The 19,887-nt window shown below is 38.5% G+C and overlaps 2 protein-coding genes across 8 annotated transcripts in view; one reads left to right on the top strand and one right to left on the bottom strand.

Annotated features, from left to right (window-relative positions):
* HPS3 (HPS3 biogenesis of lysosomal organelles complex 2 subunit 1) overlaps positions 1-19,887 on the top strand; it is a 75,130-nt gene that overhangs the window by 46,230 nt on the left and 9,013 nt on the right. For 4 of the 7 annotated variants that reach the window (XR_009451886.1, XR_009451887.1, XM_059688186.1 and 1 more), the window contains exons 8-15: positions 8,163-8,271; positions 10,053-10,234; positions 11,088-11,268; positions 12,589-12,822; positions 14,011-14,196; positions 14,524-14,712; positions 15,620-15,727; positions 19,218-19,424. Coding sequence is in view for 3 of the 7 variants with exons in the window: in XM_059688186.1 (XP_059544169.1) it covers positions 8,163-8,271; positions 10,053-10,234; positions 11,088-11,268; positions 12,589-12,822; positions 14,011-14,196; positions 14,524-14,712; positions 15,620-15,727; positions 19,218-19,424 (1,396 nt within the window). In the remaining 4 variants the exon portion in view is untranslated. The remainder of the gene's footprint in view (positions 1-8,162; positions 8,272-10,052; positions 10,235-11,087; positions 11,269-12,588; positions 12,823-14,010; positions 14,197-14,523; positions 14,713-15,619; positions 15,728-19,217; positions 19,425-19,887) is intronic. The other 3 variants (XR_009451888.1, XR_009451889.1, XM_059688188.1) reach the window with 2 other exon arrangements.
* The window catches only part of LOC132230557 (ceruloplasmin), a 100,252-nt gene continuing 94,621 nt past the window's right edge, over positions 14,257-19,887 (bottom strand). The window contains exons 19-20 of the mRNA XM_059688183.1: positions 17,444-17,528; positions 14,257-14,709 (exon numbers count right to left, since the gene is read on the bottom strand). Of these exons, the coding sequence (XP_059544166.1) occupies positions 17,446-17,528 (83 nt within the window). The 3' untranslated portion in view covers positions 14,257-14,709; positions 17,444-17,445. The remainder of the gene's footprint in view (positions 14,710-17,443; positions 17,529-19,887) is intronic.

The raw sequence follows: 19,887 nt of genomic DNA, 5'->3' as shown, positions 1-19,887 counted from the left end.
CTGTTATCTGAGGGCACCCTGAGTGGGGGTGAGGCTGGACTCCCAGTTACAGCATCTCTCCCCTTCAAAATGGCAAGGCTTCTGAGGAAGAGCCTGCCTCCCAGTACTGTTTGCAATGTAGCAGAGGCTGCCTCATTTGGCGATCCGGTTAGCCTGCCCCCAAAGGTCCTGCGAGATCTAACTGTGCCTCACACACACACACACACACACACACACACCCCTCATACGATCACACACTCCTCTTTTGCTCCCTCAGTCACGCTCTCTCCCTCACTGCCACCTTCTTCCTGCCTCTGTAGTTGGGTCTGGGGTGTTATTGACGCATTTGTGGATGGAGTTTCCTCTCCAGGTGTCTGGTTATGTGGCTCGCTCGCTAGCACATTGGCTGGACAGGATAAAATTCACCTCGACAAGACACAACACAAAGGGAACAAAACATGAATGTACTCATGACACCGATAACCCCAATATAAGTGTCCACCTGTGAAAAGAGAATTAGGAGAGAGAAAAGAGCACAGATGATATCGAAGAGAGAAAAAAGATAAGAAAGTAAAGAAAAATGAAGAAAAAGAATATATACATATGGTGAGAAAACACCACAGAACAAACAGATAAACCAAAAAAAACGAAAACACCGAACACCCAGCAAAGAGGGTGGGGCAAAATCTGTAGAGGCTGAGATTATACACAGAACATAAGGTTAAGAATTGGATGAATATGGGGAGGACCTCAGTTCAGAATAGAGGAAGTAGGAAGGGGATGAGTGGATAAGAAGAAAGAGAAAGAGAAGAAAATAATAATAATAAATTTACAAAAAAATTGATTAACACATTGTTTGCGGGTAGCTTTTATCGTGCGCTAACAGGTGGCACGGGCCATTTTTGCTAATTTTTTGCGCAAATGGCAACGTTCAGTAAAATTACGATAACTTTAGTTTACGTATTTATACTTTACCCGCATTCTACCTCTAGTCTATAAAAAACGTATTAATACGTGTCCCGCGCTCTACTACACTGGTAGAATGTATAAATACGTAAAAGGTATAAATATGTTTCCCGCATACAATGTGTTAAAAATGGTATAAAAATAACAAATAAAATAAATTAGAATGATGGAAAATAATGTGAAAAGAAATAGAAAATAAAGAAACCAATGAAGAAAAGAAAAAAGAGATTAAAAAATAATAATAAAATAAAAATAAATAAAAATGAAAAAGTGAAGTGTCGTTCCTTTGGCTGGCTTAATAGCCCAGTCTTCTGTACTGTCTGTGGCTTCTCAGTTTCCTGTTGCTGGGACTGAAGGCCTCTCTTTAAGGCCAGTCTCTGTGGACTCTCAGGGACTATGCAGATTTTTTTTTAATCCTTTGTACCATTCAGGGTGTATTCTGAGTGTGGCTGTGTTGGTTGCCTCGAGACTGGAGGGAGGGGCTATCTCTTAAGGAGAAAATGCTGCCCAGGTCCTGTGCCAGGTATGACTCAGCACCAGCCTCTCCCCAGACTCCACAAGTTCGTACCTTCTCCTGCAACTAAGCCACAGGTGGGTGTTCGTATCTGAAAGCTCCTATGAACTAGGTTCAGCAAAGAACAGGAAAGGCCACAGAGAGGGGAAAGAGCTGCACCTCTGCGAGCCCCTCTCCTGTCAGCACTGCGGGGTCTGGGCAGCCTGCTCTGTGCTCAATCTTTTGTGACTGTGGACCCAGATCTAGAATCCCTTGTCACCAGCAGTCCTGCGGACCTCCTTTCCACAGTCAGACGCTGTGCCTGTTTCAAGGGACGCGGCTCGGTGCCATGTGGTTTCCCTCAGACCCGCTGGGCTCAGAAGTCCAACAGTTCTCTCCAGCCCAGATCCTTGATTTTACCTTTCTCCAGGTGTCCTCGGCCCTTCCCAGCTGCAAATTGTCCCACCAGCTGTGTCTTCTTCACCAATTCGGGGTAGATGTTACTCGATTCAGCTGTTTATTCTATCTGCTCCCGGACAAGGCTCGGGACACGTCAGTCTATTCTGCCGCCATTTTGTCCTCCTCTCCAGCTCCTACTGGAAGATTTTTTATTGCTGCTTCAATTTCTTCAGTAGTTATTGGCCTATTCAGGTTTTTGATTCACCCTGATTGAGTTTTGGGAGCTTTTTCTAAGAATATGTCCATCTCATCTACATTGTCTAGTTTGTTGGAGTAGAGATGTTCAAAATATTTTTATTTTTTTTTATTTTTTTTTTAAATATATTTTATTGATTTTTCACAGAGAAGAAGGGAGAGAGATAGAGAGTTAGAAACATCGATGAGAGAGAAACATCTATCAGCTGCCTCCTGCACACTCCCACTGGGGATGTGCCCGCAACCCAGGTACATGCCCTCGACCGGAATCGAACCTGGGACCTTTCAGTCCGCAGGCCGATGCTCTATCCACTGAGCCAAACCGGTTTCGGCCAAAATATTTTTAAATAATCCTTTGTATTTCTGTGGGATCGGTTGTTACTTCACCTCTTTCATTTCTGATTTTGTTTATTTGGGTCCTCTCTCTTTGCTTTTTGGTTAGCCTGGCTAAAGGTTCATCAATCTAATTTATCCTTTCAAAGAACCAGCTCTTGGTTTTGTTGGTCTTTTGTGTTGTTTTGTTTGGTCTCTATGTCGTTTATTTCTGCTCTGATCTTTATTATTTTCTTCCTTCTGCTTACATTGGGCTTTTCTTATTGCTCTCTTTCTAGGGTTAGATAATTTATTACCATTTTCTCTTGTTTTTTGAGGTAGGCCTGTAGAGCTATGAACTTCCCTCTCAAGACTGCTTTCACTGTGTCCCATAGATTTTGGATTGTTGTGTTTTCACTGTCGTTTGTTACTGGGATGCTTTTTATATCTTCTTTGATCTCTTTGGTAACCCAGTCATTGTTTAATACCGTGCTATTTAGCCTCCAGGTGTTTGATTTTTTTCATGGTTTTTGTTGTAATTGATTTCTAATTTTATGCCATTGTGATCTGAGAAGATGCTTGATATGATTTCTATCATCTTGAATTTGAAGAGACTTTGCCTATGTCCCAATATGTGGTCTATCTTTGAAAATGACCTATGTGCACTTGAGAAGAATGTATATTCTGTGGTTTGGGGGTGAAATGTTCTGAAGATATCAATGATCCCATCTGGTCTAGTGAGTCATTTAGGATTGATGTTTCTTTGCTGATTTTTTGTTTAGAGGTTTTATCCAGTGGTGTTAGTGGCATAGTAAAGTCCCCTACTATGACTGTATTGCTGTTGATCTCTCCCTTGATATCTTCCAGAAGTTTTTTATGTATTTGGGTGTTCCTGTTTTGCGTGCATATATGTTTACCAGAGTTATATCTTCTTGTTGAATTGTTCCCTTTAGTATTATGAGTGGCCTTCCTTATCTCTTGTTATGGCCTGTACTTTTGGGTCTCATTTGTTAGATATAAGTATTGCTACCCCAGCTTTTTTTTTCAATTCCATTTGCCTGAAAATATTTTTCCCATTTCTTCACTAACAGACTGTGTGAGTCCTTTGTTCTGAGGTGGGTTTCCTGTAGACAACAGATATATGGGTCAGGTTTTCTTATCCATTCAGCTACCCTATGTCTTTTGATTGGGGCATTTAATCCATTTACAATTAAAGTTATTATTGATAGGTACTTGTTTGTGGCCATTTTTATTCTTTATGCCTGTGTTCCTTCTTCCCTTCCTATTTCGTCTTTTTATAGCAGACCCTTTAGCATTTCTTGCATTGCTGGTTTGGTGGTAATAAACTTCCTTAGTCCATTTTTGTCTGTGAAGCTCCTGATTTCACCTTCAATTTTGAATGATAGCCTTGCTGGGTATAGCAATCTTGGATTCAGACCCTTCCTTTGCATGACTTTGTATATTTCATTCCATTCCCTTCTGGCCTGATGTGTTTCTGTTGAGAAATCAGTTGATAGTCTGATGAGAGATCTCTTGTAGGTAACTTTCTGTCTCTCTCTGGCAGCCTTTAAGATTCTTACTTTGTCATTGATGTTTGCCAATTTAATTATAATGTGTCTTGGTGTTGGTCTTTTGGGGTCATCTTGTTTGGAACTCTGTGAGCTTCTTGGACTTTTGTGAGTTTTTATTCTTCCCAATATCAGGGAAGTTTTCTGTCATTATTTCTTCAAACAGGTTTTCTATTCCTTGCACAGTTTCCTCTCCTTTTGGCATCCCTATTATGAGGATGTTGTTTCATCATGTTGTCCCAAAGCTCCTTTAAGTTCTCCTCCTGTTCCCCCCCCCACCCACCCCCAGTTGCTGCTCTGCTTGTCTTCTAGCTCACTGATGCAGTTCTCAGTTTCTTCTAAGTCTAATGTCGATGCTTTCTATTGTGTTCTTTATTTCAGCTATGTCTTTCTTCATTTCTTCTTGGTTCTTCTTCACTTCCTCTTGGTTCTTACACATGTTGTTGAATTTGTCTTCCATTCTTTTCAATGTCCTTATGACCATTGCTCTGAACTCTTTCTCTTACAAATTGCTTGCTTCCATTTCGTTTACTTTCTTTTCCGGTGATTCTTCTTTTCTTTTATATGGGGGCTGTTTCTTTGTCTCCCCATTTTCGCTCCTCTCAGGCTGTCTGGTTATGTGGCTCACTCTCTACCTTGTTGGCTTAAAAGCCCAAAATACAACTTGGCAAGACACAACACATAGGGCAGAAGACACGAATGTATTCACAATACCATTGACCACCAAAGAAAAGAGAATTAGGGGAGAGAATAGAGCCCAAAAATGATATTGAGAAAAAGAAAAAAGGTAAGAGAGAAAAGAAAAAGCAGATAAAAGAATGGGTAAAAAATATATGTATATGGGGAGAAAACTCCAAAAAACCAACAGCTAATCCAAAAAATACAAACAACAGACACCCAGGAAAGCAGGAGGGAAGCTGAATCTGAAGAGGCAGATCTTATTTTCAGAAGGTAAGGTCAAGGAATTGAATGAATGGGAAAATGGCCCTGATTCAGTATATTGGAGGTAGAAAAAGAGTGATTATATAAGAAGAAAAGTAAAAAACAAAATACTAAAAAGAAAAAAAGTAGAAAATAATAATTAGAAAAAATACTAATTGAAAAAAATATATATTAAAATATGTATATATAAAAGAAAATTTATATAAAAAATTTTCCCCTTTATCTATGTATTCATCTATATTTGGTAAAAGAATAGAGAGCAGATAGGACTGAGTTGGTGATTAAAACTAATTAAGCTATTAGTAGAAGAAGAGAACAAGGGAGGAGTGGAAAAACAAAACATAAAATAAAAAAACAAAAACAAAAAAATCCAAACTAATAAACAAACAACAACAAGAAAGGAAGAAAGGAAGAAAGGAAGGAAGGAAGGAAGGAAGGAAGGAAGGAAGGAAGGAAGGAAGGAAGGAAGGAAGAAAGAAAGAAAATTGGCTAGTGAAGAAAAAGAAGTGTGCATGGACTTGGAGCAGGGGAGAGGAAAGTAGATATATGAGTAGGCCAACACAGACTACTGTAATAGTAATGAATCAATAAAGCAGATAAAGAAGATCAATTTTCAACAGGGATTAAAAAGAAAGCATAGAGAAAAACTAAAGCAGGAACAAGAGAAAAGAAACAGGATGAAAAAGGGAAAAGAGGGAAGAAAGTGTTGGCATAAAGGAAAAACAGTAAAATAATGATTAAAAAATAAAAATAGAATGTAGAACATTAATCCAGAAAAAATTAAAAAATGGTAAAAAAATAATAAAAATAATAATAATAAAGTGAAAAAAAGTTTTTAGTTTCATAAGTAAAAGGTAAAAAATAGTGAACTAGTGAAGTGTTGTTCGCTTCAGCGTAGCTTCAGTAACCCATAAGGGTTGGTTTAAGACCCCTCTCTATTGTTCTGCATGCCATGTCTCAGTTTCCTGTCAGGTAGTCAGCGCAGTGTTGAAGTACCCAGTGATCACTGCTCCTCTGTGTCAGTTGCCACAAACTTGGTTTCAAGCAGGCAGGATCAGTCTGCCCACTTTGTTTTCCTGCCTGCTTTCAGTTGTATTTACACAAGCGTCTATTTCTAACATAGCCCCGGTGGTGTTTCTGTATTAGTTTTGGGACCAAATGGCCCCTCAACCCAGAGTTTACTCTTCCTTTCCCTGCCGCACTCAAGACTGGGTTGGAGTGATGGACTGTCCCAGAGCTGGTTTCCTGCTCATCTCTCCTTATTCTGATCCCCAGTTTCTTCAAGAACCACCTTCCCCTGCATTCTCAGTGAGTGTTTTTAATTGGAAGATCCTATGTGCTGGGCTTAGCAAGGAAAAGCAAGGAAGTCAAAAAGACAAAGCAGCTGTGCTGCCCCGCATCTTTCTCCCCCTGGCACTGCATGGCTGGTATAGAACTTCAGGCTGCCTTTCTGGGCACAGTCTCCCATGGCTGTGGGCTTAGATCTAGAGTCTCCCTCTGCCAGCAGCCCTGTGGACCCCCTTTCACATTCAAGGGGCACACTGACCCTACAGGCCACAGATTTGATGCAGCGCAGTCTCCCTCTGAGACTCTGGTCCTTGCTGCTTGCGTTTCTTCCTCTAGCCCAGATCCCCAGTCCTACCTCTCTATCGGCGATCTCTGACCTTTCTGTCCACAGATTTTCTCACTAGCTGTGTTTAATTTGCCAATTCTGGGTGGATGTTATTTGATTCAGCTGCAGGGCATGTGCGCTTATTCAGCTGCTGCCTTGTCTCACCATGGACAAACTTTTTAGGCGCCCGCAGCCAGGGAGGCTGGAGTCTCGGTGTTCATGGGTTCACAGCCGAGGCAGCTGGTCCCTGGGCATTGTGGCTGTAGGGTCCCGGGTGGTATCTGAGGTCTCCCCGGGTGAAGGTAAGGCTGGGCTTCCAATCACAGCCGCTGTCTACTTCAATTTGGCGCAGTCTCTGTTGTAGAGCCGGCCTCCTCGGGAGATATTTCAGCAGTAGTAGAGGCTACCCAGCCAAGAGAGCTTGGTCTGCCAGTCCCTTACAGTCCTGTGGAATATAACTGTCCCTCACTCACAGATACACACACTCCCCACACGCCCACCCACTCTCCTTTTGCTCTCACTCATACTATCTTGCTGTCCTGTTGGCCGCCATTTTGGATCTCAAAGGTATTATATATTTTAAGTGATTTTTTGAAATTCTAATTTATTTGAAAATTCATTTAATCAAAGGTCTATGTTTCAAAAAGTTTGTAAACCACAGAAAAATGAATCACATAGTGAAAGCAAGAGACAGGCTAGTGCTTTAAGCAGATTTGCAGTTATATGTCTTCTGCACTTTCCTGGCAGCTGTTTGTTGCTCTGTTGGAGCTTCGTAGATTTGTGATGCAGGGCATGCTGGGCTTGTGAAGGCCACTTGCAGGAGAGATCCTGGGCACAGGGACTTTCACAGCCAAGTCACCCTTCCTTTTGAGGGCTCTTTCCTGTTCTTTGAGCTTATTGTCTATTTAAGAATACTTGTGGAATAAAGTGGAAGCGATTGGTTTATCAGTTCATGAGTTGTAGAATATTAAATGTTGTAGGCCTGTGTAGCATTGTGAACAGACAGTCCTATATAATAAAAGCCTAATATGCTAAGTGACTGGTCATCTGGTCGGCTGTTCAACCAATGAAAGAATAATATGCTAATGATATGCTAAGGATGCTCAACTGCTCGCTGTGACGTGCACTGACCACCAGAGAGCAGACAGTCGACTGGTCGACCAGTCACTATGACATGCACTGACCACCAGGGGACAGGCGGTCAATGCAGGAGTGGAAACCACAGGCGTGGAAACATGGAACAGACTGATGAATTTCAGAGGGAAGCGGAAAGGGTGGGAAGAGATTAACCAAAGGTCTTATATGCATAGTAGAGGCCCAGTGCATGGATTCATGTACCGGTGGGGTCCCTTGGCCTTGCCTGTGGGGATCAAGCCGAAACTGGCTCTCCAACATCCCCCAAGGGTTCCCAGATTGTGAGAGGGCGCAGGCCAGGCTGAGGGGCCCCACTGGTGCATGAATTTGTGCACCAGGTCTCTAGTACTCTATAAAAATTGATTGTATAGTTAACCCTGAAGAAAATACTAAATGAAAATTATTTTATAGTTATATTTAGGTATCAAATATTTACCATTTAACATTGCCATTTATTAAATATGTCTTATCTTACAGTTCTTGTCCTTTGTTTTGCTTTTAGTTCTAGAAAAGATACCAGTGTAAAGCTCAAAACACCTCCTGTAGCCGAGGCTGGGTGGAATTTGTATATTGTGAATACAATCTCACCAGTGCAACTGTACAAAGAAATGGTACTCCTTTCAGACTTCTCATTCTTATTTGTAGAAATATAGAGTGGAATTGATGACCAAAAATGGATTCTATCTTAACATTAAGAATGCCACACCCACCAGCTTTCTCTGACAGTGCAGTGTACATCTTTCTCCATCTTCTTATTTTTCCAACTCCTGACATTTGAGGAACTAGTAGAAATTCCCTTCATGAAAATAAGACTCCATTATTCATACCATCATCCTGTGAGGATTGATTAACCAATCTAAATATAAATAGCCTTTGACCTTCACTTTGAATCCTAGCAAAGAGAACCATGAAAGAAATGGAGCTGAAAGAAATCTTAGATCATTGATCCCTGTCTCATTCTTCTTTGAAATATCAGCAGGTTTTCCCTGGGCACTGCAACACCTGTAGCATTGCCCTGTGAATAGGGCCCAAGAGTGGGCATTCTTTTTTATTTTATTTTAGGCATTCTTATTCCTTTTCTAAAAGTGACAGCTGCCAACTCATTCTTGGCCATTTTTTAAACTCTTTATTTTGAAATATGTAATTTCAAACTTACAGAAAAGTTACAAGAATAAGAATAGTACAAATAAAACCTGTATATTCCCTACTTAGATTTACCCTGAGTATATATCCCTTGCTTCTCTCTCTCTCCCCTCCCTCTCTCTCCCCCCCCCCTCACTCTTGCACTTTCTACACACACAAACACACATGTTGTTTTCTGATCCTTTGGAAAATAAATTGCATAGATCATAGTCTAAGGCGAAATACTTCAGTGTATGTTTCCTAAGAATCAGGATATTTGCTTGTATAGTAGGGCAGTCATGTGCTTCAGTACATTTAACACTGACGTGATACTTTAGTCTCTGTTCATATTTCATTTTTGTCAGTTACCCTAATGGTCTAATAGCATTCCCCTACTCCGATCCAGGATCCACTCTGGCATCAGGTATTGTATTTGTCATGTCTCTTTAGCCCTTTAAAATCTGGAATATGTTCACAGCCTTTTTTTTTATGACATAAACATTTTTGAAAAATGTATTTTCCCTTTTCCACCTTTTATAATTTTTTGTGATTAGCTTATCCTTCCTGGCCAGAATATTGCACAGGTGATTCAGTAGTGTTTAGTGTGTTTCTCAGGGTATGACCTTGATGATATCCATCTGCCCCTTATTGGTGATGTTAATTTTGATCATCAGGTCAAGGTTTTGCCTGATTTGTCACAGGCATTTTAATGCTGATGATTGTATCAGCTTTGGTCTGGTTTTTAAGTTTTGTTTAATTGAAAATCTGAGACTTCATCTAGATGATTTGCCTACTAGAATCTGTACAGATACAGATTGGTTCAGATAGCCCGTGATAAATTTTTATCAGCCCTCTGCAAGTTACAGAAATAGATGTAATATGATTTCAATTCACCAGTTGAAACTAACAGAAGGGATACTCAGTCTGAATTTGAGAAATATTTAAATCATAGAACTTTAAAAAAGAGTTAACTATTTCAGAGGTTCATTAGCTTTATTACTAAGTTAACAGTATTATTAGTATTACAGTATTATTTGTACTTTTTCTAATGAGTGCTGTTTAACAAAGGAGTATTTACAATTGTATGTATAAAACTGGCTCATAGATTGGGAGGGGGTACCTAGTCCCTGCCAGAATGATAATTACTTTTTAGGACTTAATGTGTCCAAATATTAATTTTATTAACAAAATATATAAGTATTCTTAAGAACTGGGAAACTTTTAAGGTTTTTTCTGCTGCAACATTAGCTGTTTGCTTTTTTCGTTTTAGGTAGACTACAGTAATACCTACAAGACTGCAAAAACCCAGAGCTGCATCCACCTTCTTAGTGAGGCCCATCTGTTAGTGAGAGCTGCCCTGATGGATGCCAGTCAGCTGGAACCTGGAGAAAAAGCAGAACTTTTAGAAGCATTTAAAGAAAGCTGTGGGCACCTTGGAGACTGTTACAGCAGGTTGATGATGCTTTTTGGAAACTTGTTAGAGAAACTGTCTTGAACTTTGGGTGTACTTGCTATCTTTTCCATCTCTGGTAGTTACCTGATAATTGGGGGTACACATGAGGGGAGGTGGCTCATTTATTTATTTCACAAGCATTTGTTGAGCACATACAATGTGACAGGTATTGTGCTAAGCTTAGAGATACAAAGATGAATGTAACCTGCCTTCAGGTAGTTAGTTTATTAGGTGAGTAGTGAGTCTCAAGTTCATGAGTCTCCCACCACTTAATTTATGAATTGGAAGTTTCTTTTCATGCCTCAAGATGGGGATATTGTGGGGCATGACCAGTAAGATCCCTGACAGTGAAAGCAGTATTACTAGTTTATTCCTTGTTAGCTTTAAGGGAGAGATACCAGTTGGATGTTCTGTGGTTTTTTAATCTTAGTAGTCAATGCTTTTATGATGCTAGAAAAGGACACTAGTATGAATAATGATTTTTATTTCTGAGAATGATGTTTATAAATTGTTTTGTATATGATTGTTTCAAAGGCTTATTTGACCGATTATAAATTAATAAAACAGACTTTTCCTACCTATAAACACCATTATTTTATAGCCACATTATGAAAATAAAATTCATTTAATGAATTTTTTCTATTTTTTTTATGGTCAAGCAAAAATAACTACATTAATTAGAAGGGCTTTGCAGAATAAAACTTAGGAGCTTATTCCAACTACTAATGAGAGTAGAAAAGTATTTTGAGAATTATGTCATCTGGAAAGCATAATCTATTTTATTATGAAGTGTATTAGATACCTTGGCTTAAAAATGACAAATCTGAGCTTTCTTTGCTTCCTTTTCTTCAGGCTTGACACCCAGTATTCCCACCTCGCCTTGCCCTACTATAAGATGTCTGGTTTGTCTATGGCTGAAGTTTTGGCTCGAGTGGACTGGGCAGCCGAGGATGGATCACAGAAATATGAGAGGGGGTTAATCTTTTACATTAGTCATTCACTTTATGAGAACCTGGATGAAGAATTAAGTGAAGTGAATATGGTTTTCTGTTATATCTAATATTTTTAAGTTTTTATTTCAGCAATTTATTTTATGTAATACCATTAAGAAGTCAGTTTCCAAATATTTTTCCTTGGTAATAGTTTCTTTTCCTAAAATGGTGACTAATGTGCCCATTTCTTCATTAATAATTATAGAATTATAGCTTGGAAAGGAACTTACAATCATCTTATCATACTTTCTCATTATGTAGACAGAGAAATGTGATCCATTGTGAATGAGTGACCTGCCCAATGTAACAGTTGTTTGTCTTTAGAAGAATGACACAGAAATGTGGGCTTTGCTTCCTTCTCGACTGCAGCCCTTTTACAACCCTAGTCATCCCACTCTCCAAGTGTCCAAAGCTTCACTTAAAATATCCTAGCATAGTGACCTTAACACATTATTAAGGATTATTTGTAGCCCCTCGTGTATTTTCACTTTTTAAAAATAGGTTTTTATTGATTTTAGGGATAGAGGAACATTGATGTGAGAGAGAAACATTGATTGGTTGCCTCTGGTATTCACCTTGACTAGGGATTGAACCCCCAACTCAGGCTTGTACCCTGACGTAGAATTAAACCAGCGACTCCCTAGTGTACAGGACAATGCCCAACCAATTGAGCCATACCAGCTAGGGGCAGTGGTTAGCAAACACATTAGTCAACAGAGCCAAATATCAACAGTACAACGATTGAAATTTGTTTTGAGAGCCAAATATTTTAAACTTAAACTATATAGGTAGGTACATTGTTATTAACTTAATTAAGGTACTCCTAGGCTTAGGAAGAGCCACACTCAAGAGGCCAAAGAGCCACATGTGGCTCGTGAGCCACAGTTTGCCGACCACGGAGCTAGGGCCCTCATGTATTTTTAAAAAGATGAATACAGTTTTGCAAAGTTAGATACTGTGATACAAAATGTTTTACGATTTTTGAGAGAAATGAAAATTTATAATAAATACCCCATTAAGTATATTTTGTACTAAGCTGTAATTTCTTGTAATGGACTTTTGAGTGTGATATAATCTAATATTTTCTTCTTCTGAATGCTTGTTAATGTTAGAAGTGCTGGCCACAATTTGGTACATATTTTCACTGCTTTTTCATTTTAACTCAGCAAAGAAATTACTTCAAGTAATCTGAGTTCTCCCACATTATCATCATCAACTCTGTCTTTTTAAATCAAAACATAATACTATAATTTTATTTTAATTGAAATGATATATCTTAGCTTTGTATCATTATTTCCCCCTGATTTTGTTGCTTTCTGTTGACTGACTGGCCTTTTATTTCTCATTCATACTCACTGAAGGAATTAGCAGTAAAAGTGGTTCGGATGTTTCATGTGGCTGAGCCAAAGCAGCTGCCCCATATCCTCTGTAGTCCTTCTATGAAGAATATTAACCCTCTAACTGCCATGAGCTATCTAAGGAAACTGGATACTTCCGGGTTTTCATCAATCTTAGTGACATTGACCAAGGCAGCAATGGCTCTGAAAATGGGAGATCTTGACATGTACAGAAAAGAAGTGAAAAGCCATTCAGAGGTATGGTGCCATGCCTGGTATTAACAGCAGGCTGAAATAAGACCGGTAGTCCTGAGGTGTTTAGCTTTCTTCTGGCTTCTGTCTAGCTCATTTTTTCTTGGTCATAAAGGAAAATAGACTTAACATTATAAAGGAAGTGACCGAGAGGGAATGCTTGAGTTTTGGATCTGGCAAATAAAAAGAATTATAAATGGCAGCAGTGGGTATCCAAAGACCTTTCAACTTAGGTACGTTTAGAGCATGGGAAACATATGGGCTCTTTCCGAGCCAACCGTCAGCATGAGGGAATGCCTTGCCCACTGAAATACAGTAGAGTGAAGTGTATTCAAGTACAGCAGGTGGGATATTAGCTGTGAGTCTTAGGAGGTCCAGTGGTTGCAGAAATAGCCTGCACCTGGGAAAATCACAAAGGACTATATGGAGGATTGGGCATTTGAATTATATAGCAAAGAAAAGGTAGCTTTCCCTTGAAAAAGAGGCCATTTGGGAGCATGAGCAAAATGTTAATTATTAAGGGAAGAAATTGTGAGGCAACATTAATTGAATGATGTCCCAGGCCTATTCCCTTGCATATGTTCTCTAATTTTTGAAACAATGCTATAAGGTAGATGCTATTATTATACATATTCTACAGATAAGGGAACTAAGCCAAAGAAAGGTTAAATAACTTGTTCAAGATGACAATGCTGATGAGTGTAGAATTAGGATTTAAAGCAGGCAGTCTATCTTCAGATCTGTGCTCCTACACTGTTGTTTTACTGCCTGACTATAGGCAAACACCCACAGTACGACTTTGGTTTCTAAAACAAGAAAAGCAGGAGTGCTTTATCATAATGAGAAGAGCAAGTCAACATTGAGGTGTCCTTTGCTTTGAAGAGTAGAATTCTAGAAAGATGAATTTTCTGTCCATAATTTTGAAAAAACTTAAGGTATATTATTATTAAATCAAGTAAACTTAAATATAAAGTTTTCTCCAAAAATAGGGCATCTTGATGCTTAATTAAATATTAATAACTTCTATGAAGATAGTTAACCAATGTTCTTAAAGTAAGAACTAGTCTTTATAGTTAAAGAGAAAATTGAGATTAAATTATTAATAGCTTAACCATGAATCTTGAATGCACTAGTATGTATTTATAAGATGAATGCAATGTACATTTTGTTCCTAAATTTATTTTTTATCTTTAGATGAAATTAGTGTGTGGCTTTATTCTTGAACCTCGGCTATTGATTCAACAGAAGAAGGGACAGATGGTTCCAACTGAGCTTGCAGTTCACTTGAAAGAGACCCAGCCTGGGTTGCTTGTGGCTTCAATCTTGGGGTTGCAGAAGAACAACAAGATTGGGTTTGAAGAATCAGATTCCTTCTTTAAGGTTTGTCAATTTCCAATATTAATTGTTCTAGATAAAGTTGGTAGCAGCCCGGGAGCAGAATAAGAGAAGTGAGTTTTTATTTGTTTATTGAAAAAAAACAAACTTAGACATAACCAATTTATAAAAGAATATATGTAGAAAATTTTCATCCATGCAAGCTTGAATTTGTTTCCTGTTAAAATGTCTAAGTGTGCTGTGCCATGGCACTAGTGTTAACAATAGATTATGAAATGCATGGTCCACATGATGGAATGCTGTTCAGACCAGTTGTAACTCGATCAATACTATATTTATCTGTGATATGGGGGCTTGTTTCACACGTTCAAGGTGCTCTGTGGTAAGGATGGAGATATGATTCCTCAGCTGTTGGTGGACTTTTGGGAAGCTCAGCTGATAGCATGTCTCCCAGATGTGCTACTGCAGGAACTCTTTTTCAAGCTCACATCACAATACATCTGGAGATTATCAAAGAAGCAGCCCCCTGACACCATACCATTGCGAACATCAAAGGATCTGGTAAGATAATGGAATAATACATTACACATTACAATAATGTACCTTCTTATTTTGAATGGCTTTGAATTAAACCTAAGTTTTATCACCAGATATCTTTTTTAAGCAGGAGTTAAAAGTACACTTGGAACTTGTCCATGAGTGAAGTTGCCCACATTTTAAATAATTTTGTATTCTAAAGAGTGCCTGTACTGCCTCTGTGTTCCTGACTTGCAGTGGTACCTCAGTAGCTAAAGTATGAGGGAAGGGGCTTTCCCAGAACATGTCTGTGCTTCCCAGGATGGCCATGATGTAGAACAGGAGAAAAGACATCTGCTGACCTCCCTTACATGTGAGGGACTGTGGAAAAGGATCCCATTATGTCCTGTCAGCTGCACACATAAGAGCTGTTCTGTACTCCTCATGGCAGCCCTCACCACTGCTTTTACCCATCCTGCTCCTTTCCCCTACCAGCTTCTCTACTCTCATGAATGCCACAGCTAACTGGAAAAGACACCAACTTTTTGAATAATAGGGCTTTTAGGGGAATCATCTTGAGAACTTACAGAGAAATTTTGTCTCCCAACGAAAGTAGTAGAAATAAAAAATTATTTCTAATATTATTAACTTTTTTTAAGTATAATTAGCTTAAAAGCACTATTGCTTTTTTTGCTAGAAAGGGCCTCCTTGGAATATTTTAAAATTTAAAGTATTAAGAAATATTCAGTGCAGATTTGTTCAGTGAGAAGCAGGAAGACTGAAACTTTCCCCAGGGGATAGATTCTAAATGACTTCCCTTCTCATTCCCAGGAAAGTGTATACTTAACTCTGCAACACTACTGAGGACTAGTGATTGCTTGTTCTATATAGCATGGATGAAGAACATCTGTTTTGTTGTATTATGTTTATATTAATTTCTTTTACATTTTAGATAAACGCCTGTAGCCATTATGGCTTAATCTATCCATGGGTTAATGTCTTAATAACATCTGATTCCTTAGCTGACAAAAATTATACAGAAGATCTCTCCAAATTACAGGTAAATGAAAATGCCTCTTTTTAATGAGTATACATATTACAATTTAATGTAGGCTATACATTTGGTAAGACTTCAGATGTGTTAATCTAGAATGTATAATTTTGAGGGGAAAATCCACAGGCATGCTCAGATGCTCTCCTGCCTCTGCCTGAAACTGCTCACAGGAAGGCTGCTTTTGTTACCATAAATGAGTGAGCACCCAAGTCACATGACTGTCTTGGCTCTTTTTCAGCTTATGCTTGAAAACACTTTGTGAAATGCATATGTGGCAAATGTTTAGCAGAGTTTTATTGGTATGATTTATGTTTTTCCAGTCTTCACTCATACATTTTAGGCCTCTGGCCCAATCCAGCCACTACTGTCTGTTTTGTAGGAAATAGTTCAAAGTAGCGAATTTATTTGGCTCCTGAAAGGATTAAAAAAAGAAAAAGGAAGAAGTATGATCAGAGAGTGTAGATCATCCTGCAGGAATTCTGACTGTGACAGTGTCTTGACCAGAATGAGAAATAAAGTCTACATTTGACTTGGACCAGTCTGGGCTAGATGTGGATATGATTTTGTTTAATGTAGTTCAATGGTCCAAGGATCAATTAGAACCCACAGATCTGTTTTGTTTGGTCACCCAGAGTATCTACTAACATATAAAAATTAAGAATTCTGAGTTTCACATTTCTCTTGAAAAATTCAGCAGACCTAGTAACCCTGGGCCCTCATTGCCTAAGAACTGCGGGTTGGAGCCATCCAATGGCTGGCTGTTTTGCTGCTACAGTTTTTTTGGCCTAGACACTGAGCCTGTAGTGTCCAGTTTCCTTACACCCAGCTGCCTTTTGGCTTCCTTAGTTTTTTGAGTTTGCAACCCATCATTTTCCCTAGGAACAGGTATAAGTGTGGTTATTGCTTATGGAAACCAAAATTGGGGATGGAGGTTGGGAGGGAAGCTCAGCAGGCATATTGCTTGGATAGCCTCTGTGTTGTCTCCAGAAATAGAGTTGCTTACATTCTTAAAAAATCACCAGAGAAGAGTCTTCTTGGTTCTCATTTTTAGTACCTTTATGATGTAGAGGCTACTGAGCCTCAGGCTTGTTCATTCCATAGATATTCCTTGAACATATACTGTAAATTTGTACAACATGGGACCAGGCAGGCAGGGCCTTGCTCTCCCGGAACATGTGCACTAATCACCTATTTAACATCATAATTGTAACAAATGCTATTAAATCTCACCTGATAAAGCATATTTGTAATCACTGCTTGAAAAAGTATAATATAGAGGTTTAAAAAGGAGTCTTTGCTGTTAAAGGATAGAAATGTAGTCAGCCTAAACATCTCTAAGTCACTTTCCTAATTATATCTCTTTCTAGATTATCTGTGGGTCAATTATTCTTAGTTATTAAGAACAAAATAACTCTCAAGAAACAAGAAGATTTTATGTGGTTCTCACCTAGAGGAATGGGGAGGTTCAGGATCACCCAGAGAGGTTTCTCAAAATTGTATGACTCCCTCCACCCCCACCTACCACCACTACACAAATTTAATGTGTCTCTTGTCCTCAGTCACTGTGACAGTACATTTTTGCAAAAATAAAATAAAAACAATATAGAAATCACCTACATGTCAAAAAGCTGCTGTCTGAAATGACACAGTACGTAGTAAATGCCCTGCCCTTTGCCAAAATTGTCATGGGCCCCTCTCCCACTTCCTTGCTGAACATCTCACCTTTAGAGCAACAGTTGATTGAGTAGGCAGAGGAGCCCCAGAAGTCTGGATTCCAGTCCTGCAGAGCCGGCTGAGGGCAAGGGATCTAAATCAGAGAAGGGAGTAAATGATACCTGTGCTGGGGTGGAGAGTCCACTTCCTATTTTGAAAGAATAATGGAGCAGTCTGCTAAGAAGCAGACAGCACTGAGAGTATTTTAAAGGGCAGTAGTAACCTATGGACCATTTTTTAATTCAGTAATATATGTGTTGTCTGGTGTATTTTACTTTTAAACTTCTTGATGATATGGATAAAATTAAGGAAAAGTTCATGAGTAATCATCTTGTACCAAGCTTTGACTAATTGCATTTTAACCATGCCTTGCTCCTTCCGATATAGAAATAATCTTTTATGTCGAGAGATCTATGAGTGGCAAGTTATCACCTTATTTTGTGTTTGCTATCTTACTACCAGGAAATTATTCAGATGAAGGTGATTATTAAACTTGCAGGAAGGAAAGGGATCAACCTTATTCTCCTAGCCATTCCTTGGTAGAGATTGGAATAAAATAAGCACACTGACTATATAAATAGATAGTTCACATTCTATATCCTCCTATAAGCCTGAGAAGCTGTAGCAAAAAGGATACAGGAAGAGGAAAATCAGTATATGATCTTTTCATCTTTATCCAGAAGAAAGGTGGTAGAATAAAAAATATTACAGTTAAATAAAACAAAACAGTAGGACAGTTGGCCCTTGAGCATCATGGGTGTTGGGAGCACCAGCTGACCGCACAACGGAAAATTCATATGTAACTTGAGTCGGCCCTCAGCACTGCCAGTTGACTCTTTAATGATGGGTTTGAACTGTGTAGGTAACTTGAAAAAATCTGCATATACGTGTACCCATGCAGTTCAAATCCACATACTAAGGGTCAACTGTATTTGTAGTTTGCTTAAAAGTTAAATATTGGTTACAGTTCTGAATACTGAAATATTACCTGCTTTTTATTCAGCTTGTGGCAAATGCTGTTGATACAAATTATTAGGTTCTTAACAGTTGTGTTAGTTTTTTTAAATGTTAAATTTTATTTTGGTTATATGTGTAGTGCATGCTTATTATAGAAACTTTGGAAAATATAGGAAAAAGACACAAGTAGGGTTTGTCCTCCCATTCATTGAGCTGATCGCTGTCTCAAATTCTATGCTCTCCCAAAGGCATTTCTATATGTTTATGTACCTGTGAAGATTTTATGAAACTGATTGTGCTCTGAATATAATTTTGTATTAAGATGTTTTTACTCTCATTTTATCATGAGTATTTTGTCATTAAATGGCCTTCAAAAACAATTTTGGTGGCTATATAATACCATCATACAGATGTACCATAATTTACTTACCCCTTTTTGTGTAACATTTAGGTTCCTCCTACTTTTTCAGTATTATAAATATTCTTGTGGTAAACATCATTGGATATAAATCTTTTACCATGATGTTGATTATCTCCTTAGGATGGAGTCCCTAAAGCATTCCCATTAGTTTTAAAATGCAGTCCTTGCAAAATAAATAAAATCATGTTATTTTTTTAAATGATTGTTTTCTATTAAATAGATTGTTATTCTTCAAACTAGAGGTGGTTAAATATTATTTAATACTTCACTTAAACTTAATGAGTATCATATATGTGTGCTCTAAAATTGCATTCTTCTTTTTCTTAAAAAAAATTTTACTCTCATATGTTGTGCTCTAGATTTTGGGGTGCCTCATTCCATAACCTTTCACTTTTCTGTTCATAGTCTCTTATATGTGGTCCTTCATTTGACATAGCTTCCATTGTTCCGTTCTTGGAGCCTCTCTCAGAAGACACTGTTGCTGGCCTCAGTGTCCAGGTTCTGTGCCGGACACGTCTGAAAGAGTATGAGCAGTGCATAGACACACTGCTAGAGAGGTGCCCAGAGGCGGTCGTTCCATATGCTAATCATGAACTGAAAGAAGAGAATCGGGTATGCTTTTCAGATTACATTTTCTAGATCAGTGATAATCAGATTTGATCATCTGCAAAATAGGGACAGATTAGTGCCAGTCCAGCTTCACAGGACTGTGCAGGTCAAATGAGCAGATATATTAACATGCTATGTGTTTTGAGTACTGTTAGGGGCTATTAAAATGTATGGTGATGGTATGTTATCTTCATTAAAAATCACTAATTTGAAGATGAAGTAGGCTATTTCTGAAGATTTGGGAAACTTAATGATAATGGGAAAATATTTTTTGGGCTACATGGTCTTTAGTTTAGAAATTAGAGATCTAGACTTTAGTCCTTTTTATTTTCTTCCTTCCTTCCTTCTTGCCACCTCAGACATAATCCAGGACATGTCTATGTTTCTTCGTGAAAGTGGCTATGTACTTATGCACAGTGTACTATTAGATTTTCACGCTACAAATCTGACTTCTATGTTATAGTTT

This window comes from Myotis daubentonii, chromosome 3 (genome assembly GCF_963259705.1).
Source record: "Myotis daubentonii chromosome 3, mMyoDau2.1, whole genome shotgun sequence".
NCBI classification, from domain to species: domain Eukaryota; kingdom Metazoa; phylum Chordata; class Mammalia; order Chiroptera; family Vespertilionidae; genus Myotis; species Myotis daubentonii.
Note: the sequence above shows the minus strand (reverse complement) of the source record. Positions and strands in the feature narration are given on the sequence as shown.